Raw genomic sequence first — 24,819 nt, 5'->3', positions numbered from 1 at the left:
TTCATATGTATTATATATATATGTGTGTGTGTGTGTGTGAGCTGCTAAGTTATAGCGGTTGTAACTTATAACTCCTTCAAAATCATGTGAATAGTGGGATCAAGTGGGGGAATCCATATAATTTTTGAAGCAGCTTTAAATTAGAGGATGTCATCTTTCACCGTTGATTTATATAAACTTTTGCTTTAATGTGATTTTTTTTTTGTGTGCACGAAATTTAATGTGAGTATAACCTAGTGATCGGCTCTTTTTTTTTTTTTGAATTTACTTCCTTTTCACAAATTTTTATTAGAGATGCCCAGCAGTTAATCCAATTAATTCAAAATTTTAATACATGGACTCCATTGACATGTTATATACTTTTGTTTTCAAATATTGCATTATAATTTTATATAGAATAAAACAATTATTAATTTATTAAGACCACCCTTTTTTACTTGAGTAACAATGAGCACAAATTAAAAAAATTCACTTTGTGGAGAAAGCTTACCCTAACACCACAGCATGAAGAAGTAGACTCAGCTGACAAAAATAGAATTGGACTTTGAATCATTTTATCACCCAATGAGATTCCTTCCCTATTTGTCTAAATCTATTTTAATAAAATTTTGTTTTGAGTCAAATTTGAAACAATCCCAAACGAACTTGATGAAAAATTGAAAATGTTGTCTGGCATTGGAATCTTCGTGTTCCCACGATTCCATATTAAATAATTATTGTCGTAAAATCACGATCTGATTCTGATCCGCTGGTGTCGATTTAACGAACTTTTTAAAATATTCAAATTGGTCACCATGCTCATAAAATTTTGAAGTCATCGAGATATTTATACCTGCCAACAAAACGTGAAAGCAATTTATTGGCTACCCATTTGGATGGGGGTATTAATTAATCGATCATACATGTGTAACCACTCACTTCTCTCTGTCTTTTCAATTTTTATTTAATTAATAAGCAGGCATAGTAGTGAGATTCAAACGCAATCTCTGAGTTATGATTATACGATTTTCTAATAATCTGATCTTCGTTTGAGTAAAATTTATTTTAAGTTATTAACATAAATATATTATTAAGATTCAAACGCCTGACTTCAATCCTAATATTAGAATTTTCTTATAATTTAATTTTCTTTCGAACAATATTAATATGTTAATAAATTTAAAAATAAAAAATAATTAAATTATAATTAAATACTAATATTAAAGATTAAGTAACATAAAATCTTTAAAAACTCAATATAACTCTTATCACGATCTTAATCCACACATCAACGCACGATCTTATGCAAATTAATATTCAATTGCATAGCAAAAAGGAAGGTGAAAGAAACTAAAAAATATTTGATTCTCTTTTTGCCGGTTAGACATAGAATATGCAATTTTTGTGGCAGCTGAAAAAGATTCAAACACTTTTGAGATCTGTCCCACGTTGAAAAAAAACACTTCACTAAAATTATTTTTCAAACAAAATTCATTTTAAAATATCGCCATTTTGAAAAAATGAAGCCTTATTTTGACTATGAAAGTTCCCACAAACTCATGACTAAAAAATTCACAAGCAAAAGAATGATTAACCAAATAGAATGGGGTTCATTTCCGGAATCAATGGCCTATACAAGATAATAATTTTGCATAAATGTAAGTTGTTGATTCAACTCTGCTACGGAGACCATTCATAATTTTGCAAGTCAAAAGAATATGTTTGTCACTTGAACAAACTGAGAGGATAAAAGATTCCTTTCGGGTTCAAGATTGAATATCAATCAATATCAATTGTGTTATCAGAAGTCATACTCTAGTTGTGATTTAAAGTCTTCCTCGAGCCCTTTTCGAGATCTTTGCCACAGCTGGCTCTCGAGACCAAGCTTCCGGAGCTCTGCTAGGCCTCGTTCAACTGTACATCAGAGAAAAGCTCAACTATATTTACAAATTAAAGGACAGGTTATTCATGAGGCATAAACAACGCTCTTGTTACATGAAACTGTGGTTTCTTCTTTGAACCCTGAAAACTTCAAAACATTTAGAATTGCGAAGAAATTTTCTAAGAAATGCAGCTGACATATGTCTCATTATCGCCTACTGTATCGAGACATCTGAAGAATCATGCATCTTAGCCAATAAATACATATTGTATGTGTGTGCGTGCGTATGTATTCATATGCTGAGTAATGAAACAATGCGAAAAAGAAATTTCGTTTGAGAACCAGAAAGATAAGTGGCATGTTGCTGGGCATGAAGGGCAGTATGAGGAAAGACTGAAGAAGGGATGAGAGAAGGGAGAGTACCATCAACTGCATCCTGTGAGCTGGAAGACTGGCCGCTATGCACAACCCAGAATTCAAATCGATCATCAGCAATGTCTGATTCTACTCCATGGTCTTTTGCTCTTCTCCAAAAATATGTAAGCCAGGCCTTCACGTGCATATAAGCAAGCATCCAAGAAGTGATTACATTTAATGTTCATTTTTGAATGGCTCAAAAAGACAAAAGACTCAACGCAGAGCTTTCATGCCTGCAAAAGTTGTTCAATGACCTGCTTAAACCGTGTATCTTCAGACTCCTCTGGACTCAATTCTGAAAATGAAAGTACACATTTAGTTTTAGAAACCATATATAAACTAACGCTGGTGCTTTACTGTGGTGCAAGTAAGGTTTAGCAAATTCAAATATGCAAAATCATAAATATGTCGGCAAGCCAGTGGTGAAAAAGAGAAACTCAGATCTCATACTAATTATGAACTTACCAAATGCCTCGAATTGTCCCTCAGAGGGTATCTTCACTTCATCTACTGAAATGATAACGAGAGAAATTTAAAATAGTCAAGGAACCAGATTGAGTAATGTATGCAAAACAGTTTGAATACTCCAAAAGAAGGAGATTCCTGATCAATTCACTGTATGTAAAAGTAATTCTAAAATGTCCAAGTTCACTGATAGAGAATATTTCAAAGCATGAATTGCATAGAAACATGCTGACTTAACTATAACAGAACTACTGGTTATAATAAATGGCTCTGGCATACCAGATTTAAGCTGATTTAAGCGCCGCTGTTGGGCCATGGAAAGTGCAATCGCATCCTCTACCTTCATTAAAAGTAATCATAAGCTAAGAATTGTTGTTACATGTTGAAGAAATGAATCATAAAACTAGTCATTGGTTATTTGACTGTATCAGTACTCTGGATAAGCAGAGGTACAAAAAGCAGAATATACATGGACACATTGTCGCCAGAAATATTTCTCAGAGACGACAGCTTGATGCATAATCGCTTCAATATTTTGTCTGCAGAATTATCGGATGCAAGCATACAACACAAACCTTTAAGTAAGCCAATTCTCGCAAACCCTTCTCCACTAAAAGCATACTCTCAATATTTCCATCTCCAGAAAGTTCTTTCAAGTCTTTTAGAACTTTTTCCCTTTCCTCTGCAGCAGTGCTTTCTGCTCAGCAAGGTAACAAAAGGAAGACGGTCAAAAAAATTTGAGACATTCAGAATCTTGTCACTGCTACCACTCTCAAAATAAAAGAGTGAAAAAAAAATGGTCCAAAGAATTGGGGTTGATATCAATTCCCAATCCAGTTTCAAATGCAGCTGAAAAGGACACAAAGTGATTACAGGAATAAATACACGTGTATCTGTATTAATTCTCACCTGATAAGTTCTCCTCTTTAGCTCTCTGTCCAGCACCTAGTACCATTTCAAATGGCAGAGGCGCAAATGATGACCAGTAATCATGCTTTGCTTTAGCAATCTCTGCATGGATACCTGCGAAGAAACAGAGGAGCCCTTAAAATCTCAAAGGAACTTGCATTCACATATATTTTTTAATTGACTCTGAAATACAAAGATGTATGAACTAATAGTTGATCATCCTTTATCTGGTTTGTTATATTCAAGTTTGATATAAGCTATTTGTTCAGTATAGTTGCAAATAAATTTGAATTCATCACGTCCTAACTAAATGGCCTTTACATACAACTAACAAAGATAAAAGAAAAAAAGCATGGAAACTTATTATTTTGCAAGTTTGAAATTTTTTTTTACCGTATTGAACACATAAGTTCCAGTATCGAGCAAGCCAACACCTCTTTAAAACAACTTCTTCCTAGAACGATAACTGCAAATCATGTAACTATGGCAAAAACAAGTAGAGAAAACCAAGTAAAAACATATAAAAAAGAACATGCTGAGATGGGGAAAAATTCAAAACCATCTCTTCCTGAGTCAGTATCATTCTCTGGGTCCTGTTTCGAAGTGATCTAATTTCATCCTCCGAATGTTGCAGTGTCTCCAGAGCAATTGTTGCTTCATCCCTAGCAGTCTAAGTCAAAATTGGAAAAGTTTATTACAAAAATTCAAAAAGACACATTGATAAGAAAGGTGCACGGCATGGAAAAAAGTTCAGATAAAAGTATGACAATCGAAAAATAAAAGTTCTGAATACCTCAGCCTCTGTCCGAAGTGCAGCAATCTCTTCAATGTTACTACCATGACTCCGTGCTGCAACTTTCAAAGCAGCCTGAGAAAGAAAGAAGAAGAACAAACATGTTTGCATGCCGTCTTGATCAGTACTCACTACTGTTTTCTGGCTTATTTCAAAATAACATACAAATAATCCATTGACCTTCACATAAAAATGCATTAGACAGCATACATGTTTTCATTCACAAATGCATGCAAGTGGACCAGTAAAACTAGCATAGACTCGCTGAGCATACGGTAACATGTAAAGGGCATTTAGCTGATTGCATTTATCTTAAGCAAGTTGTGTGACTATTATATGCATGTGGTATCTTGCAAATTCAATACTCTTAGTAATACGCACCTCCCTTTGATGCAAGGCTGCCTCCTTTCTGAAGAGTGAAACAAACTCAAAATTAGCATATATGAGAATGATACATCAGCATAAAACATGCATATATGAACTTTAAAGCTTGCCTGCTTAAAAGCCGGGCTTCTAGTGTGACACCTTCTCCAAAAGAAGCAACCTTGATAAAATCATATAAATCAATAGATAAGAACACTGGAAGAAAAAATAATAAAATATTTAAACAGATACTGTGAATGTCAATACAGTTCATTAAACTACTTCTTACTGTTGTTGCTGTTAAAAATTAAAATCTCAGTTATGACACTTTTAACAAGACTGTTATCACTTGGGGAATCATATATCTGCTAAAATGGTCAAACAATAAGGAAATTAAATATAAAAATAAAAAGTTACCTGTTTCTCAAGCTGTCGAGATCTCGCTTCAGCTTCCTCACACCTCTCCTCTGCAAGTTGAAGCTGAGCAGATACATATCAGTAATATCATAATATACTGCCAACACATAAGATAAAATGAAAATGCCAATATAATTACAGTGAGAAAACATCATTTTCTGCTCAAAACTCAGAACATCATATTTAGTTAAGTGAATAGTGATGTGACAGAAATATCAACATGGTGGTACTTGCTTTATGTCTTTGCATTTGAACTATTGAAGTTTGCAGCACCATCAATCGGTATTGTTAGGAGCATAGAGGACAAACTAAATGAGAAACATCTGATTCTTTTTAAATTGAGCTTTAAAAAATAATGGCATCACCTTTTCATGTAGAATTTCATTTTCTTCCTGTAGCATATCAAGCTGCCATAAGATTAACACTTATTAGTGCAATGCCCAAAAAGATAAAAACTCTGCTAGGACTTGCTTGCTAGGCCTTTTCAGTTAAAATGTTGAGAGAATTAAATTTAATGTAATAAAATACTCTAAAAAAGGAAGGGCAACCAGATATTACGTACATTAACAATTACCTCATATTCGAATCTTGAAGAGCTGCAAACAATGGACCTTAGATACACAGATACAATCAATTGAAAGGGCATACCTCATCTTGTAGAGCAGAGGCAGAACGCTGATTGTCAGCTTCCCTGAAGTTTGCATTTCCAAAATCTACAGACGATCTGATTATTGACAGAAACTACATAATTAGGCTGACAAATGCATTTATACAAGTGCATTAAGAAAATCTCCACACTTAATATCAGAGCGAGAGGATTACTCCCGAAGTTTGAATTAATAAAAAGCTAAGACATGGACTACTCATATCAGTAGCCAAATAGTTGCAGAGGAATAAACAAATTCTTGACAGACGCTATTAGTTTTTCTGAAAACATTAGATGTTGCCAGTACTTCAATTACTCGGGCAAATCTAGTTGTGAAGCAAACAAGAAACATTTAATTGAAATAAGAGAATCGTCTTACTTTCTTGATCATGAATATATATATATATATAAACCATGATTAGGTCAACGTAAAAATCCCACATAATATAAATAAATGGTAGTGAAAGATATAGAATTTTCAAACCTTATTCAAATGAGAAGAAGAAAAGTGCAATGATACAAGTGATGTATGCACTCAAAAAGGAGAAATTACATAAGTTTAGAGCTGATACCTTCTCTCTCTTAGATTTTCAACAGACACCTCTGATGGAGTTGCTGATGAAGGCCTTAGTGATATTGGTACAGCAGATGGTAGCATAGCGACTGTTTTGACTCTCGAATTTGAGTTAACAGATGATGTAGAACGAGCAGATGAAGGTTGCTCCATGCAATCTGTTGATTGAGAAGGTCGACCTGCCACTGTAGAATAAGATGGTCGTTCAACTAAATTCAAAGGAGCTAATGATTGTTGATCCATAGAGTTCACAGATAAAGATGATCGAGCACCTGAAGCTGAATGTACAGAGGGAAGTTCTTCTGGATTGGTGCGAACTGACTAGTACAAAGAAAAAACATGATATCCTTAAAACTACACAAAAAAATATGAGCATTTAAAAAGGTATTTCTTCAAACTCTATGAGAAAGTCTCTATTTATAGAAACCATAGTTTAGAACTTGTCCAAGGTAGACAACAGCGTGTGCATGCCAAATGCCAACGTCATACTTGAGATTGGTACATGAAAGTGTATTCTGTTGCCTAAGTTGGTTATGTAATATTTAAATACTGGTCAAATTGAAAATATCGCTATAATAGTTTTAGCTCAACATTACATTATCCTAAAGCTGTGCACACAAAGCTCTAACCTTAAATTCAAGAAACTTTAAGCAATAACCTATTTTTCTGGTCCAGGAATTTATGTTAGATGCAAAAATAGATGAAATTCATAATGAAAAATTGGATTGTCGATGAATACCTATTCTTACGTATTATTAGCTTGACTTGAAAAATCACGAATTAAAAAAAAAAAGAAAGAAAAAATCTAAAGTTGCAATAGCTGGTATGGCAATTACCATTGGAGAAGGTGATCGCCTTGCTCTTCCACCAGCATGACCAATGCTTGTCTTGCGACTTGCATACCTAGAACCATATGAAAGGTTATCCACATCATTTTCTTCTTCAGTTGGTTGATTCGCTGTCACCTTGATCTGCTTTTGGGCTGTAGCTCTGATCTGTGCTTTATAATGTTTCTCATAGTAAGAACTTTCACATCCACAACATCAATCCCCAAGCATGAAGGTTCTAGTAAATAAATTAAATCTTTAAAACTAATACTCTAATGGCCCATGCTCCAATGTCATGAGTATCATAATAAATAAAAAACAAAGTATAAAGAGTACAGAATTCATGTAAAGAGAAAGAGAGATTCATGATCACTGATATTAACTACAAATACTTCCAGACTGTACAACATCAAGAGACATCCATGATAACTAACATTGACTGAAAATAATTTGTTGTTGTACAACATCGGCAAACTTGAATATTGATGTAATACTTTTTATTGTCATCTAAAATCATTTTCGCGTCAACTACTATATTTATCTGCAGCACTAGAGTCTTGTATTCACATAGTTTCTTGGCAAATACAATGTATGCATACACTACAAAATTGAATGTTCAATCATAATTTGAGCCAAGAATCTGAAATTCACGGTCATAGACACTTACATTAGGAGTGGGTGAACGAATACCTCTTCCACCAGCTAGCCCAATACTTGCTTTACCGCTCACCAAACCATAGTCGTAGTTTTCATCATTTTCTTCATCCATAGATCTTTGAGGAGTAGATATGGTCTGTGCTTCATTATGTAAGCCAGTATAAAAATGTACATGAATATGATATTTCAAGCATGCATACTGTAGGAGCAATATAAATTGTTTAAATTTGCACTATCATGTTCACTTGGTGGTAGCAAAATATTCTAGAATATGCGAATAACAGCCCATTGGTCTCATAATAAACTATAACATAACACACGCTAAAAGGCTTCAAAATGAAGATAACAGTTGCATAACCATTCATCAATCAAATTAGTTTAGCTATGTTTTCTTTGCATCAGCTTACACTTCTTATCAATAAATTGTTTGCAACTACAATTCATGTTTCTTCTACAGCATTATTTTACAAAACTAGTGCGTGTTGCTAATCTAACTTGATATTCATAGAAAATTACCATCGGAGTTCGTGTCCTCCTGGATTTTCCAGAATTAAATCCAATGCTTCCGGTGCCACTGTCCTTGCTATATTCATTGTTCTCATCTTTGTTTTCGTTGGCTGGTTGGTTCCCTGTCTCCTGCTTATATTTTTGAGGTGTCATATTGTTCTGCACATCGCTATCTTAGTTAATGTGGAATAATAAATTAATGATATATAAAAGAAGGCATACAAAGGAATTTATAAGGGCCGCAAGGAAGGTCTAAATCAGTATTCACAGATAGTTACCAGGGGAGAAGGTGTCCGCACAGACCTTCCACCAGCAAGCCCAATGCTTGCTCTGCCGGTTACTGAACCATAATCACAATCCTCATCGTTATCCTCACTGGCTGGACGGTTTACTGTCTCCTGCTTTAGCTTTTGAGGAGGCGTACTCTTGGCCTGCACTTTTATCTTGAAAAGTCAATATAAGTTGTTCTATTTCCAGTGCGAGGCATTTAAATTGAAGAACATACAAGGGTTAAAATGCTCTACATGTAAACTTCAGTGACATAATGAACGTTATATATGCAAATGTGAATTTATTCAAGTTAGTGGTCTAATAATAACAGAAGCCATTTGTGTTGAAGTATATCATAATATATTACCTAACAATCTGAAAACCATAGCTTAACAAATCTATAAGTCAAGAATATAAACTGATATTCCTCAAGGGTTACCAAAGGGGAGGGTCACTGCCTTGATTTTCCCCCAGGTCCAGTGAGTCCAATGCTACCTCCACTGCTCACTCTACTATAGTCATAATCATCACCATTATCATCAGTAGCTGGTTGGTTTGGCCTTTGAGGAGAAGTTTTAGGCTGTGCTTCAAATGCATGCCAAATATAAGCATGTATGAACTAAGACCAAACCCTCTGTAATGTAAATCTTAGAATCAAATGGTAACCATGAAATGTATGACAATATGCTAGTTAATTCAATCTATTAGTCTTTCAATACTAAGGAAGGCCGTACTCAATAAGCTACATACATCAACACAGGCTTCGATATGAATCAACGGTAAGATCATGTTTCCTATGTATCAGAGAATTAATAATTTCAATACAAGTCAAGAATATGCATCATTGTTTGTCGCCATAGACAATTACCGCAGGAGAGGGTGACCGCACAGATCTTCCACCAGCATATCCAATACTCCCTGTAATGCTCGCCTTGCTGTAATCATAGCTCTCATAATTATCTGCATCAGCTTGTTGGTTCACAGTCTTCCGAGGCACAGTTTTGGCCTGAATTTCACAACACAAAGCGATACAAGAAACTAAATCAATTTCCAGACATGCATACTAAACTAAGGATGACAAAAAGAGATTAAATGAACTGCAATACAACTGCCTATTACCATATTAACACGCGACTGCATTGCTCTTCCCCCACCAAGCCCAATGCTCGCTTTACCACTCACCAAACCATAATCATCATCATCATCATCATCATCATCATCATCATTATCCTCATCGGCTAGTTCATTCGGCATCATTTGTGTCCGCTTTTGGGCCATCGGTTTTCTCTGCAAGTTACAGTTCCAACGTATAAGAACATACATGTTTTGTGCTTTCAATTTCGAAGATTAAACACCATAAGATCATAAAGGGATAAAAGTTCACAACACCATAAAACAATTAGTATAAAATAAGTAATGAAACAATTCATCAAATTTTCCAATTACTAACATTCTTAGTTTGTTAAAATCCGGACTGACAACTCTTTATACAAACAATTGCTAAAAGAAAAACAAAATTTTATTTAATGGGTTACATGCATTAGTGCCGGCATAATCGCACCCAACAAAAGTATTATTATTTTTATTATTATTGTAATTTACTTATCTCCTTACCGATGGAGAGCGGGAGCGCATTGTGCGACCACCAGTACCGGAAAGTCCGATAACGCCGGGCCCACCAGGGGCTCTGTAATCACGAGAATGATCATCATCGTCGTCGTCGTCATCATCAGTCTCATCAGATGGCTTATGGGCCATGACAGCAGCCAATCTTTGAGCTGCAGCTTTTGTCTGAGCTTTTCTCACATTGGACACTGATCCTGACCGCGTGTGACGGTGCGATGGCGATGATGATTGGTCCGTCGGATATACGCTGGTCTTCTGCCGTATATACATTCTATTATTATCCATTGCTAGCTAGTAAACAACAAATGCACGATAGATAATAAAAAAAAAATGAAATAAGTTTTGTTATAGGTGATGAAAGGATAATAATAAAATGATTTGATTGATTTATGAGGATGTGGTAAAATGCTTTTTTCTTTTTTTTCAGTTCATTTCAATTGGGAAAGAAGGTGATCCGTTGGTTAAGGCAAAAAGAAGGGGAAGGAGGGAAACAAATGTAGCGGTTTTAACGGTTAGAATCTTTGAAGATTCTAAAATTGAGTATTGTGTTACAATTTCGTAATTGGATAGGATCAGCGACATGGGAACCTTTTTGTTTGAAAGTTAATAAAACATAACATGTAACATTAATCCATACTCATTATCATTGAGTTGGGTGATCGCTAAGACCCTAATGTAAAGTGTATTCACGACCAATCGAATTGAATTCGAAAGTCTTATAATATAGTTATATTTATACAAGATCAAACTAGTCTGTCAGATCCATTTATGTTGTCTATGTTGAAACTCACGTAATTTAGCTCGTGAGGTATATATATATATATAAATATTCCAATCTAAAATTTTAAAATGCAGGAAAGTCCGAAAAAACGTACAAATCGTTCAATTTAAGCGCTTTATATTTGAAATCAGTAAAACCCTACAGTGTTAAAGTTTTTCCAAACTTTTTTCGTACTTTAATATATATATATAATGTTCTAATTTAAAATTTTAAAGTGTGGGAACGTCCGGAAAAATGCATAAACCGTGCGGTTTAAGCGCTTTAAATTTTAAACTTTTAAAACCTCATGGTTTTAAAAGTTTTCCCAGACATTTCCCGCACTCTATGATCCCAGACTAGAAACATATATATATTTATGTGTGTATATATGTGTGTGTGTGTTATATTAATTTAAGTTAACCATCGATAATTAAAAATATAGTTCGATGTCAAGTTTAACTAGTTCACGGAGACAAAATTGAAAATTTAAGGGGTCAAAAATCATAAAAGTAAACTTGCATGAATTTGCTAGACTCTAAGAACAGCTTGTCGTTTACTCCCACCTTAGGAAGCCACGGTTGAAAATCTAGTGTGGAAGAAAAAATTATAAGGAGACAATTAGGGGTTGAAGTCAAAACAGAGTATATGAATCTAGAAAAGTTGTCAAATTGTAGTAATTACAGGGGAGTATCATAAGCTTTATTTTGAAAAGGCTAAAATTAACAATATACTGCATATGAACATTATATATATATATATATATATATATATATATATTCTCTGGGTCCTTAGCTGGGCCTAGATTGCTCCCTCTCAAATTTATATCTTATGCATTGGAGGGATAATTTATCCATTGACCTCTTATTTTGACTATTGGGCCAATTAAGGTAGATTATCCTGAAGGATTACAATTATAAATTCTGTACTCCATTGTTTGCTATCTATGTGCATATCAAATTCAAGTTTCATAAAATATGCTGATACCAAAACTGGAGAATGACTTGTATCATAAGAATATTGGAATTATTATAAGAGATTCACATTGTAATTTTTTTTTTTAGAGTGGACAAAACTCAAATTAAATTTTTTATTCCCACCTTTCTCAGACTCGAAGATAGGAGGTTAACTAAATAAAAATATTTGAAAACCATTCAATCAAACACCTTAGACTTAGAGAATATATTTATAAAGTTAGAATACAAAGTTTGTATCCCAATAACATATCACCAAATGAAAAGGTTGACTTTTTATTTTGTTATTAATGATATAATTTCACAGTACCACACTATAAGTATTTATGAAAAAGATTTTACGTCCCAAGTATGTAAGCATATCATTTAAAAAACCGATGACTATCAATCCGTGAACAGAATACAGCTACCAGTGAAATTCTGGTCTAAGGAGAAGTCAATGCATTATACAACTAAGTTCAATTTTGGAAGAAACAAGTTGTTCTGCCATGGTTGGTGTCGTAAGGAGCAAAAGCTTGAAAGGCGATCATGGTCTGATCTTCCACTTGATATCATAAATTTAATCGCCGACCGTCTTTATTATGTCTATCAAATACGATTCCAGGCTGTTTGCAAGAGTCGGGAAGCAGCAGATATCGTCCAATACGGAGACAAATTGCCATGGTTGATGGGTACAATGCACACTCATGTTATCTCTACGATCCTTCTCACTAACAAAAATACCCTGTTTTCAATAGTGCCAGAAACAGAACAATTTTTGTTGGTGCAACACCACTTGATTCAAAAAATGATTGGGTCCTTTTCCAGGGAAATAATAAAGTTTTCAGGAGGAGAGAAAAGGTCCTTCACTCTTTTTCTACACACCTTTCATTTGAAAAGATCAATCAACTTCCTGTATTGCACTAGTACAGGATTCACAAAGCAAACTTCTCAGCGACTCCAATTTCTCCAGACTTGCGTTGTATTTGCAATATCGCTAGAATCTAATAAATATATTATCAACATATGTAGAATTGAAGATATAACCTGGAACTGAGTTCTGGTTTCAAGATAATTATCCATGGGTTGAGGATGTGGTGTACGTGGATGGATTTTTCTCCTGTTCCTTTCTTTGTCTAAATGCTATTGGTGCCGTTAACATTGCATCCGAAAGTGGGAAATACTCCCGTAATCCAACCGTCGATTAGACCTGATAATCATCGCTTACACTTAAATCCGGTCACAAATGGATTGGTTTGAAATTGAAAGCTTGGACGGTAGAACTTTGTTCTCGGGTTCTTCATGCTTATCGGTTCCTGTAGAAACAGAGAGTTCATTTGCAAACTCAATACATTGGTTTGGCAGCCTTTCTAATAGCCGAGATGCGCGCAGTGAATTTATCCTAAAGTCTGTTGAAAGTGACGCATCAAAAGTTGCCCCAATAGTTCGGGATAATGAAGATTGGGTGGAAACCAACGTCATAAAAATTTGATTTCGGTTTCCTGAAACAAGATCAGTAAATTTGAAATCTCTTTCGATGATTAAGATGGGAAAGAAAAGAGTGGTACAAACTGGATTCTACATCCTCAAATGTAGATGTGATTTATTTTGTTTTATTTTATTCAAACTTTATGCATGCTCTTAAAAAAATAATAATAATGATAGACATTCTAAATTTTTTATCTCAAATTTCAATTTAAATGATGTGTCGTTTTGTGGATAATTTTTTATAAATTTAAGTGCATTAGTTATATTATCTCACTAACTAATTGATGAATACTACATCATTTGAAATATGTTTTTACTATAAAAAAACTTGGGATGTGTAACACTACTAAAAAAACACTAAAATTCATCTTTTCTCATATCTTTTATCCTATCCAGGCTTTCATTATTTGTAAAAGAAAATCATTTGTTGTTTATGTTGCTTGTAGCCTACGTTAAATGGTTGATTTCATATAGTTGGGATGCCAATTGGGACATGTAATATATGTCTACGTTATAGATAAAATTTAAATACAACACATAAAGCAGTTTATAAGTATTTTTTCAAGTGTGAGTAGCTCTACTCAAAATAATATGTCCTTCATATGCCAAAGTGAAGGCTTTGTGACTTGAGACTCAACAAATGCTTAGCAAATAAGTAAGACTTATTACAGATTGAGACTACCCAGATTTTATGTGTGGAGTTAGGGATGGCAATTAAATCCGGATCTGGATATGGAAATTTAGGATTTGCATAGATCCGGATCCGGATGCAAGTGCATCCGAAAAATTGGATATCTGAATCCGGATAAATTTTATTTTAAATTTAAAAAATATATATAAAATTAAATGAAAAATTAAAAAAATTATTTATGGATTTATGATGTTTTTGTATATTATTCATGTAGAAATATTAATTGTTGGATTATGATTGAATTTTATTTGATATTATTAGGTAAATTATTGAATTTTATTTTGAATTAAAAATATTTATTAAAAATGAAATAAAGATAAAAATAAATTTTATTTGTAGATTTATGAGATTATTGTATGTTATTCATGTAGAATTATGATTGGATTTTATTTGATATTAATAGATAAATGATTGAATTATTAAATTATGTATTAAATTATTAAATTTTACTTTTTGCGGATCTGAATATTCGGAAGATCCATCCGCATTCGTTACAGATATTATCTACATTCGGATCTGCATCTTTTTTTATAGATTCGAATAAAGAAATATGAATCCAGATCCAAATCCAAATTTTGGCAACCCTATGTGGCAGAGGCAGATGTAGTGCAAGACCAATGGGGGCTCAAGCCCCTACTGAAAAAAAAACATTTTTTTAAAAAGAAAAATAATAAATTTTTAAATTTTAAACTATTATTTTAATAATTATAAAGTAATAATTTGACTTTAAAAAAATAAAGCCCACAACCCAAAATATTTATAATCTAGAAATTAAACCGTGAGTGCCACACTTGTAATTAGGGATTGTCTTGAACGAAAAAAACAAATTGCAAGCAGCATAACTTCTATTCTTTATTCTTAGAATCCCAGTGACGAAAGCAAAAGGAGAATGAGGGGGTGCTTTATTAATTGTTGTGGGCTTGAGTGGGTGAAACGTGGGACCGACTTGCCTTTACATTAATTTTGCATCAGGTAAACTGTAAACATGTTCTTTTCATTTTTTTTCAAATTAAGTTAATAATTTCGTATTTTATTTTTTTTCACATGTCAACACATCTCTATAAAAATTGTAATTGTTCAAGTGATTAATTCTAGTCTTTACAGTTTTTTTTTTTTGTTGATTTTGTTTATAACTATTAGTAAATTAATTTTTTCAATTGTAATTAATTTATTTTTATATAAGTACTCATATATATAATTATGAAACAGATATGGAAAAGTATTTTAAAAGAAAATCAGTGATGTCGCCATTTCTAGAGAGAGATGAAAGTGGTCCAGAAAAACGAAATAAGTTTGACTTAGAATTGTCAAAACTTCCTTATGATCCTGGACAACGACCTCCAATTTCTTCTTACAATCCTAATTGTTAGCCTAAAGAGCTATACATAATGTAATTTTGATGATAACAAACATATGTATTGAGTGATTTAATAAATATTGTATTTCACATTTTCACTAGTTTTTGAACGGTAATATTTATGTAAGTGAATCAAGTGAAATTAAGATTGAAGACACTCAACGGACAACGGCGACATCAAGAATAGTTTAGAGCTCAACGAACAAATTAGTGCAATAAATTCTTGTAAAGCCGGTATGATTTAATTGATGCATGATTTAGCATTTGAGAAGCTCAATATATTAATTTAATTAAATACTTTTCATAAACTAAAAGGTTTTATTTTTATAAAGTAAAGTATTTTGTGGATTTGAGTAAATTGGACTTAAATGCTAAGATTTGAAATTTTTTATTTTAATAAGTATTAAATTTCGGAGTTGGATGTATTTACAAACACTTTAAATGTTTTGGGCCATACTATAATTTATGAATATTTTAGACTAAAGTGAAAGGTTTTGAGAACTTTGAAAAATATAGGTATTATGCTGAAAATGACCTTTGTGCGAAACAATAAAATCTTTGGGGTAATATCATAATTTCAAAAAGTTTGGAAAAGACAACTATTCTTAGGAAGTTCTGAAATTGGACCTCTTTGTAAAGTTTTCTAACATTTTGGGCCATAGTATAATTATAGAAAGCTTTGGGCTTAGGTGTAATTTTAGTGAACAATATTATTGTAGCAAAATTCAAAAATAACGATAATATCACTGTTCCTGAGCGGCGAGCCGGATAAATAAGCGGCTAGCCGCTTGGGCGCTGGAATTTGCCTGTAACGGCTAGTTTTCGGGCTTTCACTATAAAAACTCAACTCCAACTTCATTTTAAAATAGAACACAAGCAAATATAAGATCATATAACATATATTGAGCTTCCATTTCGTAAATCATCATTTGTTGAATCATCATTGAGCTATAATTTATTATTCACTCTTAAAGAGAGTTTTATTGTTGTGAATTTCTTTTCTCATCAATTTGTGAGTGTACAAGTGTGGGAAACACTTGGGGTGAAGAGATTGGGGATATAATCTCTTGTTGTAAAGGTTCATTGACACTTTGGAAGTCAATTGTAAACATTTGAAGCCTTGGGAGGCTTGGATAGTGAAATCCTCAAGCCGGGTGAGCTTGGAGGCATGGACGTAGGCGGGGATAGCCGAACCACGTAAAAATCCTTGTGTTCGTTTTCTCTTCCCTTACTCTTTTAATATTGTGCTTGATTGAATTTATTGTTTTGATTTGATTAAGGCAATAGATTAAATTGTTGTGCGAATTGTATTGCATAAATTTTAAAATCCCAATTTACCCCCCTCTTGGATTGCATAACTTGCATTTCACTAATGTTCAAGATGAAGTTTGTAGAGCATATTTACAAATGGGTCCTTGCCAACCTAGATTCCACAATTTTTGTAACTCTAAATTTGGGCAACAACAGTGATGATTCAATCCTGCTTGGTTCAATAAATACAAAAATTGGTTAGAATATAGTATATCAAAGAATGCTGCATATTGTTTATGTTGTTATCTTTTCAGACCAGAAATTGGTGAACAAGCAAGTGGTGAGACATTTACAAAAAATGGGTTCTCAAATTGGAAAAAACCAGAAAGATTAGAAGAGCATGTTGGAGGTCCTAATAGTGCTCACAACAAGGCCGTGGGTTATTGTGAAGATTTAATGAAACAAGAGCAGCATGTTCGAACATTTTTCAACTAACATTCTGATCAAGATTGAAAAGATTATTGAACTCGCCTATTTGCATCCATTGATGTTGTTCGGCTTCTTTTAGAACAAGGGCTTGCATTTCGTGGTTATGATGAATCTGATAATTCAAGTAACCAAGGAAATTATCTTCGAATTTTGAGATTTCTTACTGATCACAATGAAGATATTAAAAGTTACTTTGAAGAACGCTCCTAGAAACAACATGTTGATTGCACGCACCTTCAATTCAAAAAGATATTGTAAGGGCTTGTTCTATTGAAACTACCAATGCTATTAGAGATGTAAGTGATGCATTATTTTTTGTTTTAATTGATGAATCCCATGATGCATCTATGAAGGAGCAGATGGCTGTTGTATTGAGATATGTAGATAAGAATGGATCTGTCATTGAGCGTTTTATAGGTCTTAAGCACGTTACTCGTACCAATGCTATCTCGCTTAAAGAAGCTCTTGATCAGTTATTTTCTAAGCATGAATTGAGTATTTCTAGGCTGTGTGGGTAAGGTTATGATGGGGCTAGAAACATGCAAGGCAAGTTCAATAGTCTTAAAACACTTATTATAAATGAGAATAAGTGTGCTTATTATATATATTGTTTTGCTTATCAACTACAACTAGCTATTGTGGCTGTCGCAAAGAAGCACGATCAAGTTAATTCTTTCTTCAATGTAGTCGCTAACCCTGTTAATGTTGTTGGGGCTTCATGTAAACGCCAATATATTCTTCAAGAGAAGCAATTACTTTCAGTTGTTGAAGCACTTGAAAATGATGACCTACCGAGTGGGCAAGGCCAAAATCAAGAGACTACTTGAAACGTTTTGGTGATACATGTTGGAGCTCACATTATGGTACGTTGCTTCATATAATCTCTTTGTTTCCACATATAATTAGTGTGCTTGAGATAGTTGCAAAAGATAAGTCAAACTCTAGCAAATAGAGATTTCAAGCATATTGTTTGGTAGAGTTTATGGAATCTTTTGATTTTGTACTTAATTTATATTTGATGAGGGATATACTTGCACTTTCAAATGAGTTGTCACAAGCACTTCAAAGAAAGGATCAAGATATTCTAAATGCCATAAAATTGGTTGAAATATGCAAGAAAAACTGGCAAATAATGAGAGACAATGGGTGAGATTCTTTGTTTTCTGAGGTTTCTTCTTTTTGTTTGAAGCATGATATTGATGTCCCTAACATGAATGATGTTTTTTTGCCATGGGGTCGATCACGACGTAAGACTCGAGAGATCTCAAACATGCATTATTTTCAAGTTGAACTATTTTTTGCTTTTCTAGATTTGCAACTTCAAGAGCTAAATAATCGTTTCAATGAGGTGAATATAGAATTGCTTCTTTGTTTTGCATGTCTATATCCAAATGACGCATTTGCTGCTTTTGATAAGGACAAGTTAGTATGTCTTGCTCAATTTTATCCAAATGATTTTTCACTAATAGAGCTTATGGCACTTAAGACTCAGCTTCAAACCTACATAATGGATATGAGTTCTAGTACTGAGTTTGTAGGATTGAAGGGAATCGGTGCCTTTGCTAAAAGAATGGTTGAGACAAAGAAAGATAAGGTGTATCCGTTAGTATATTTGTTGGTGACATTAGCATTAGTTCTTCCAGTTTCTACAGCCACAGTAGAGAGAACATTTTCAGCGATGAAATTTGTGAATAATGAACTTCAGAATTGGATTAGAGATGAATGGATAAATGATAATTTGATTGTTTATGTAAAAAAAAGATATATTTAATAGTATTGATAATGAGTCTATTGCACAATATTTTCAGAATATAAAATTGTGTAGAGAACAATTATAAATGTGTTATCAAAAATTTTATATATTCAAGTTTCAATTTTTACATTTTATTGTTATTTAATTTAGGCCTTCAGTAAATTATTTTTCTAAATCCACCATTGCTATGTGAAGTTGGAGTTGAATAATAAAGCTTATCTTCTGGGGAAGCCAATTATTACATGTTGTGTGATGCAGTGATTAAGTATATGATTTCACACCTGTTACATACTAGACAGGCTATTTTTAGAAACCTCCCCTGAGGTTTGATATAATTTCACTTAGATGGCGAGATTGGTTATATTCTCACTTACCTCCCCTACCGTTAGTATACATACGATTTGACCGTTAGTTGACTTGTAAAATTACTAAAATATCTAAACCACTTAAACCAAGTCCAATATTTGGCGCCAACAACTTCATACAAGTGCTTTTACCAATGAGTAGGGGTGTTCAGAATCCAATCCGATCCGCTCAAATCCGATCCGTGGATTGGTGGATTGGATATAGATTGAAAATTTAAAAATCCGCAGTTGATGGATTGGATATGGATTTACTTCTGTAAATCCGCAGAAATCCGTGAATCCGCAAAAAAAAAAAAAAAAAAAATATATATATATATATATATATATATATATAATTTAAAAAATTATTATAAATTAAATTTAAAAAATTATAAATGTGACATTACATAGTTACATAAGCACTATAACATATCTTAGTCATTACCCAATAATAATATAAAATAAAAAATAATTAAATAATCAAATATACAAATATAACTTGTAAAAATTGTAAAACAAAATAAAAGCAAAGTCACACGCACTAGCAAAAGCAAAGTAACATAACGCCAAGTCACCAACAATTTGCAAAGTCACCTAAAAACAAAGTAATATGACACCAAGTCACCAACAATTTACAAACAAAAAACCCTAAGCTTCCCCGCCGTCACACACACTAACAACACTCAATACTGGTTTGATACACTCTCGACACGAATTTTAAGGACATCGGTCGCACGATTCCGGCGAGAGCAAGCCATCTTCTTTCCCAAGTCCATCGAGCCACTTCACATTCACTGGTTTCAGCTGAACAATTTCACTATCACAACCTTCAAGATCGCCACCCGTACGGCTTCTCCTGGTTCCCATTGTGGACGGCTCCATAATCACCACTTTTCGACAGGCACAACAGCCCTTGTGAAGGATCAGACTGTGTTTGGTTTCCGAAACTTCGTCATTTCAATTAATTGTGATTTTATTTGAACAATTAATTTCGATGTTATATTAATGTATTATTGTAACTTTATTTGAACAATTAAACTTGGTGTGTTATATTTTGAAACTTTGAACGTATTATTGTAGCTTTATTTGAATAATTAATCTCGATGTGTTATATTTTGAAACTTTAAATGTATTATTTTAGCTTTATTTAAATAATTAATTTATTTAAATTTTATTCAATTTTAAATTTAATTGGTAGCAAAACTATTTTTATATTAAATTTTTTTTATTTCATTAGTTGGAGAGAACTAAAAATTTTTAATTCGAAAACTAATGCACAAAATGGTGGATTGGATATGGATTGAGTCAACCGTGCGACAAGTGCTTGTCTCCTCAAATTACAGGATGCTTGTTTTTGTAATTTGGAGCGACGACTGCTCGTCTCCCGGGAGACAACTTATTGTCTCCCCAAATTACAGGATGCTTGCCTAGAGGTGCAATAAAAAACTACAAAAACATAATTTAGTTCTCTCAGCAACGGACTATACCAATCTCCACCAAACCACCAATATTTTACTTGTCTAATGAAATAACTAAATTCGAATCTATCAAGTTGTTTGTCAACCAACCAGCAACACAAATAACAAACATTTTAATTTGTGTCGAGAAGAAAAAAACATTATTATGAGTTAATTGAATTGGAAAATAACACTAACGAAAATGGCATTCAAATTTAAATAACAGTCACATGTGCATTTCTGCAGTTTACAGTTGATCACAATCACAATTTGACTGAATTTCATTAGTCAATACATCCAGTAATCGCCCATATACATAAAAAGAATAAAAATAATAACTACACTAACAGTGTGCCATGATAGCTGAGTTAAACCACCAATACATTACATTGTCACTATGTTAGTATCACATTTATACAAAATATACAAAATCTACATAAATTCAATCTTGTGCCTATGACTGAGTACAAAAAGATAATACGACATCTCAATTGCCTTGCTCGTACTAAAAAGGTGTTGTATCATCAGATCCCTCAAAAAAATGTATTGTATGAGATTAGTTCGGGTGATGCTATCTTTACAAAAAAATGTGACATTTGTGCTACTAACATGTTACTGAATACACTGTACTTCATACTTGTTACTCTTGAGTTACTTGTCCTTCAATTGTAAATATACATAATTAGAAGATTATCTAATTTTTATGTATATATTATTTCATCATTTTAAACAAAATATAAATGAGATTATTAAGATAATACCATGTCTAATGACACTGGACTGAGTTGACACCATATTTTCAGTAGATACAGCACTTGAAGCAATGCCATCATCAGCATACTTTGAACCAGAGCAATGACCTTTCCCATATATATATGTGTGTGTGTGTGTGTGTGTGAGTATTGGTGGTTGATATGTTGGAGGGTAAATATAAATGCATAAAAATAAACTACAAAATTGTAATCACTGACCTTTGCTGAATTTCGCTTCAGTTCTGTTTTCTTCAACTTCAAACACTGCATAGGTGCCTTACAACCCCTCTTATTGTGGCCCCACTAAGCACATCTCGAGCATTTCACACTGGAACTCCTTTTGAAGGACTTTGTTTCACCCAATTCTTTCTTTCTCTTGGTCTGAGGCCTACCAACAGATCTACTGATAATTGGTGGTTGAAGATTATTGTGCAGAAATAGAGGCCATTTACTCTCATCAGGCACTGGATATAATTTGTGAGAGTAAGTGTTTTGAAATGATGTTTTCTTCAACAACGAGTGGACATAGTCATTCACGTTGAACCTCATGGCATCAATGCAACAAATTGCATGTTCGTAAGGCAACCTTGATATGTCCCACTCATTGCAATCACAATGTTTTCCTAACAAATCTACAACAGTCCTCTTGGACACATCTTCCATGACCTCAAATGTTTGGTTGTGACCAAATATCACAATCAATGATCTAGCCGCCTCCTTTTCTCTCGTAACTTTCCTCCTCACAACTGGAGGCAACTCATCCTGCCAAGTGAGAACTTCTTGTTGTCTTATGTGAATGAGTGTCAGCATTTTCCTCCTAATTTCTTCAAGCATTCGGAGGATTGGCATGCCTCTATAATTTTTTATCCATTTGTTGAAAAACTCGGACATGTTATTAGTGACATGATTACTTTTAGTATGGGCAAGGAAACAATGATTCGCCCAACAAACCACTAGTATTTGCATCAACCAATCATGTCCAGCAGGACTGATTTCATTCAACTCAGCCATGTGTCTTCTGAAATCAGAAACATTTGCACTTCTACACGCTTGCCATAATGGTTTCTTAAGCAAAATACCATGAATTTTTTCCTTGAAGTTAGCATAAATATATCTGCAACAGTATCTCTTCAAAGCTTGAGGAAAGACCTTGTCTAATGCATTCAGTATCCCCTTCTGTCTGTCACTCATAAAACACAAACCTTCCCCATTATTGCAGCCTATTTGTTCATACAGTTTCTCCATAAAATACACCTAAGACTCTGTGTTTTCATTTTCTACTACATATACGGCCAACAGGTAAATGCCATAATTGGCATCCACACTAATTGCAGAAAGCAATACTCCCTTATAAGGTCCTTTTAGAAAACAATTATCAGCGCCTATGAATTGCCTTATAAGGTCCTTTTAGAAAACAACCATCAATGCCTTTGAATTGCCTACAACCCCCAAAAAATCCCCTTCTACTTGCATCAAAGAACAAGAAAAATCTCCTAAAATAAGGATCCACGCCACCCCTAAACCAATCTTCATCTAATGATACAGTGGATCCAGGATTCCAAGCAAGTATGGCATGCATATACCTGAATAGTTTGGTGTAGCTGGTTTTATGGTCTTGTCCCAACAGTTCTAATGCCTTGTTTCTTGCCCGATATAGCCTTTGATTGCAGCATGTTATCCCATATCTTCTAAACAGTTCTGATGTAGTGATATCAATTAGCAGTTGAGTATTAGCCCTAAACAGATGAAGAAAGGAAATAGTTATCCATGTTGATGTTGCTTCGTAGTTCTCGCTGTTTCTTGCACAAGTATGCTCTGAACAATAAGTCTTGATCTGAAAATGGCCTTTATTCCAATTAGGACTAGCATGTAGCCTCCAAGTACATCCTATAGCAGCACACCTAAGTGTAACTGTTGACTTTTCATTCTTTACTCTTTCTAATCTGAATGCATTCTTTATTGCATACACCTTCACAACCTTCCTGAATTCATCTACATCCTTGAACAATTGACCCAGTTTAAGTACAATATTTTCACCATTGGCTGCAAACTGAAAACCACCTGAGTTTCGCTCATATCGACAACATGCTTCGTACGCAGCCCCATCATCGGTCTCATCTGAATCACAACCACTATCATCACCAGATTGGTAGTCATCCAACTCATCATCAAGCGCATCGCCAACAACTTCATTAACCTCTCCTCGCTATCAGCGTAAGGCAAATCATTTTCAATATTATTTTATGTACATTCATCTGCAAAGACATCTCCATCGTCATTTGCTGCCATCATCTCAAGAGAATCTTCTACTGTCGTCACTTGCTCAATGTGAACCTCATCATTCAAATCAGGGAGAGCAAACTCATTCTCATCCGCTAAGTCAAACCTATCTATTTCAACTGACCTTTCGTCTCCACCATATGTGAATAAGCACACGTTAATAAGTGAAAGTAAAGTAATAATTATGAATAATAATAATAATAATGACATTACTAAACAACAACAGCACAACAACAACAATAGTTATAATAATAAAGAAAAATAATGATAATAGTAATACATTTTAATGTTTTTCATGTGACATGCCTATCACCTAACAAACAAAAATTGCGTTCGTGAGACAAAACTATCGCACGGGAGACACAATTTGTCACCCAAAAATACAGAATGTCTGTACGTGAGACAAGAGTATGTTGCCGCACAAAACATAAAAACAGTGTTTCAAAACCCTATTTGTCGCCTAAAAAAAAAGAAATTGCGTTCGTGCGACATAAAATTATCGCACGGGAGACATAACTTGTTGCCCAAAAACACAGAATGTATGTGCGTCAAGAGCATATCGCCGCACAAAACACAAAAACAGTATTTTTGTGCAACAAGTATTGTCCCCCGTGCGACAAAATTTGTTGCCTAAAAACACAGAAACTGAATACGGGAGACATAAGTTCGTCGCATGTGCGACAACAATGTCACCCAAAAACACAGTCTGTATTAGTGCGACAAGGACTTATTGCACGGGAGACATTCATGTCGCCCAAAAACACAGGAACTGTGTTTGTGCGACATGCGCACACAAACACTACAAATTCATAAACATATCAACTTAACCAAACTTTGGCGGGAAAAATAAAAATTATAGCTAAGAGTACTTCTATTTTACACACCCATTTGCATAACAATAATAAATTATTGGCT

At 33.8% G+C, this 24,819-nt stretch overlaps 2 protein-coding genes and 1 pseudogene across 6 annotated transcripts; 1 reads left to right on the top strand and 2 right to left on the bottom strand.

Moving 5' to 3' along the window:
- Positions 1-1,625: 1,625 nt before the first annotated feature.
- On the bottom strand, positions 1,626-6,866 carry LOC102618594 (coiled-coil domain-containing protein SCD2). 5 transcript variants are annotated; one of them, XM_025096871.2, is made up of 17 exons: positions 6,718-6,866; positions 6,444-6,630; positions 5,874-5,949; positions 5,591-5,632; positions 5,226-5,288; positions 4,940-4,989; positions 4,827-4,854; positions 4,446-4,520; positions 4,212-4,322; positions 4,046-4,106; positions 3,653-3,766; positions 3,319-3,440; positions 3,023-3,083; positions 2,744-2,788; positions 2,533-2,573; positions 2,285-2,411; positions 1,626-1,893 (listed from the first exon to the last, which is right to left on the bottom strand). In XM_025096871.2, the coding sequence occupies exons 2-17, from the start codon at positions 6,596-6,598 to the stop codon at positions 1,781-1,783; spliced, it is 1,284 nt and encodes a 427-aa protein (XP_024952639.2). In that variant the 5' UTR covers positions 6,599-6,630; positions 6,718-6,866; the 3' UTR covers positions 1,626-1,780. The 5 variants fall into 5 exon arrangements, with proteins under 5 accessions (XP_024952639.2, XP_052297770.1, XP_052297771.1 ...); XM_052441810.1 differs by having other exon boundaries at positions 6,444-6,624; positions 6,718-6,837; XM_052441811.1 differs by having other exon boundaries at positions 6,444-6,603; positions 6,718-6,828.
- Positions 6,867-16,959: 10,093 nt separating this feature from the next.
- On the top strand, positions 16,960-19,089 carry LOC127902371 (uncharacterized; annotated as a pseudogene).
- Positions 19,090-21,927: 2,838 nt separating this feature from the next.
- LOC127902370 (uncharacterized) lies at positions 21,928-22,869 on the bottom strand. Its single transcript, XM_052441276.1, has one exon. The coding sequence runs from the start codon at positions 22,867-22,869 to the stop codon at positions 21,928-21,930; it is 942 nt and encodes a 313-aa protein (XP_052297236.1).
- Positions 22,870-24,819: the final 1,950 nt, after the last annotated feature.

The sequence above is a fragment of the Citrus sinensis genome, chromosome 5 (assembly GCF_022201045.2).
Source record: "Citrus sinensis cultivar Valencia sweet orange chromosome 5, DVS_A1.0, whole genome shotgun sequence".
Lineage (NCBI taxonomy): Eukaryota > Viridiplantae > Streptophyta > Magnoliopsida > Sapindales > Rutaceae > Citrus > Citrus sinensis.
Note: the sequence above shows the minus strand (reverse complement) of the source record. Positions and strands in the feature narration are given on the sequence as shown.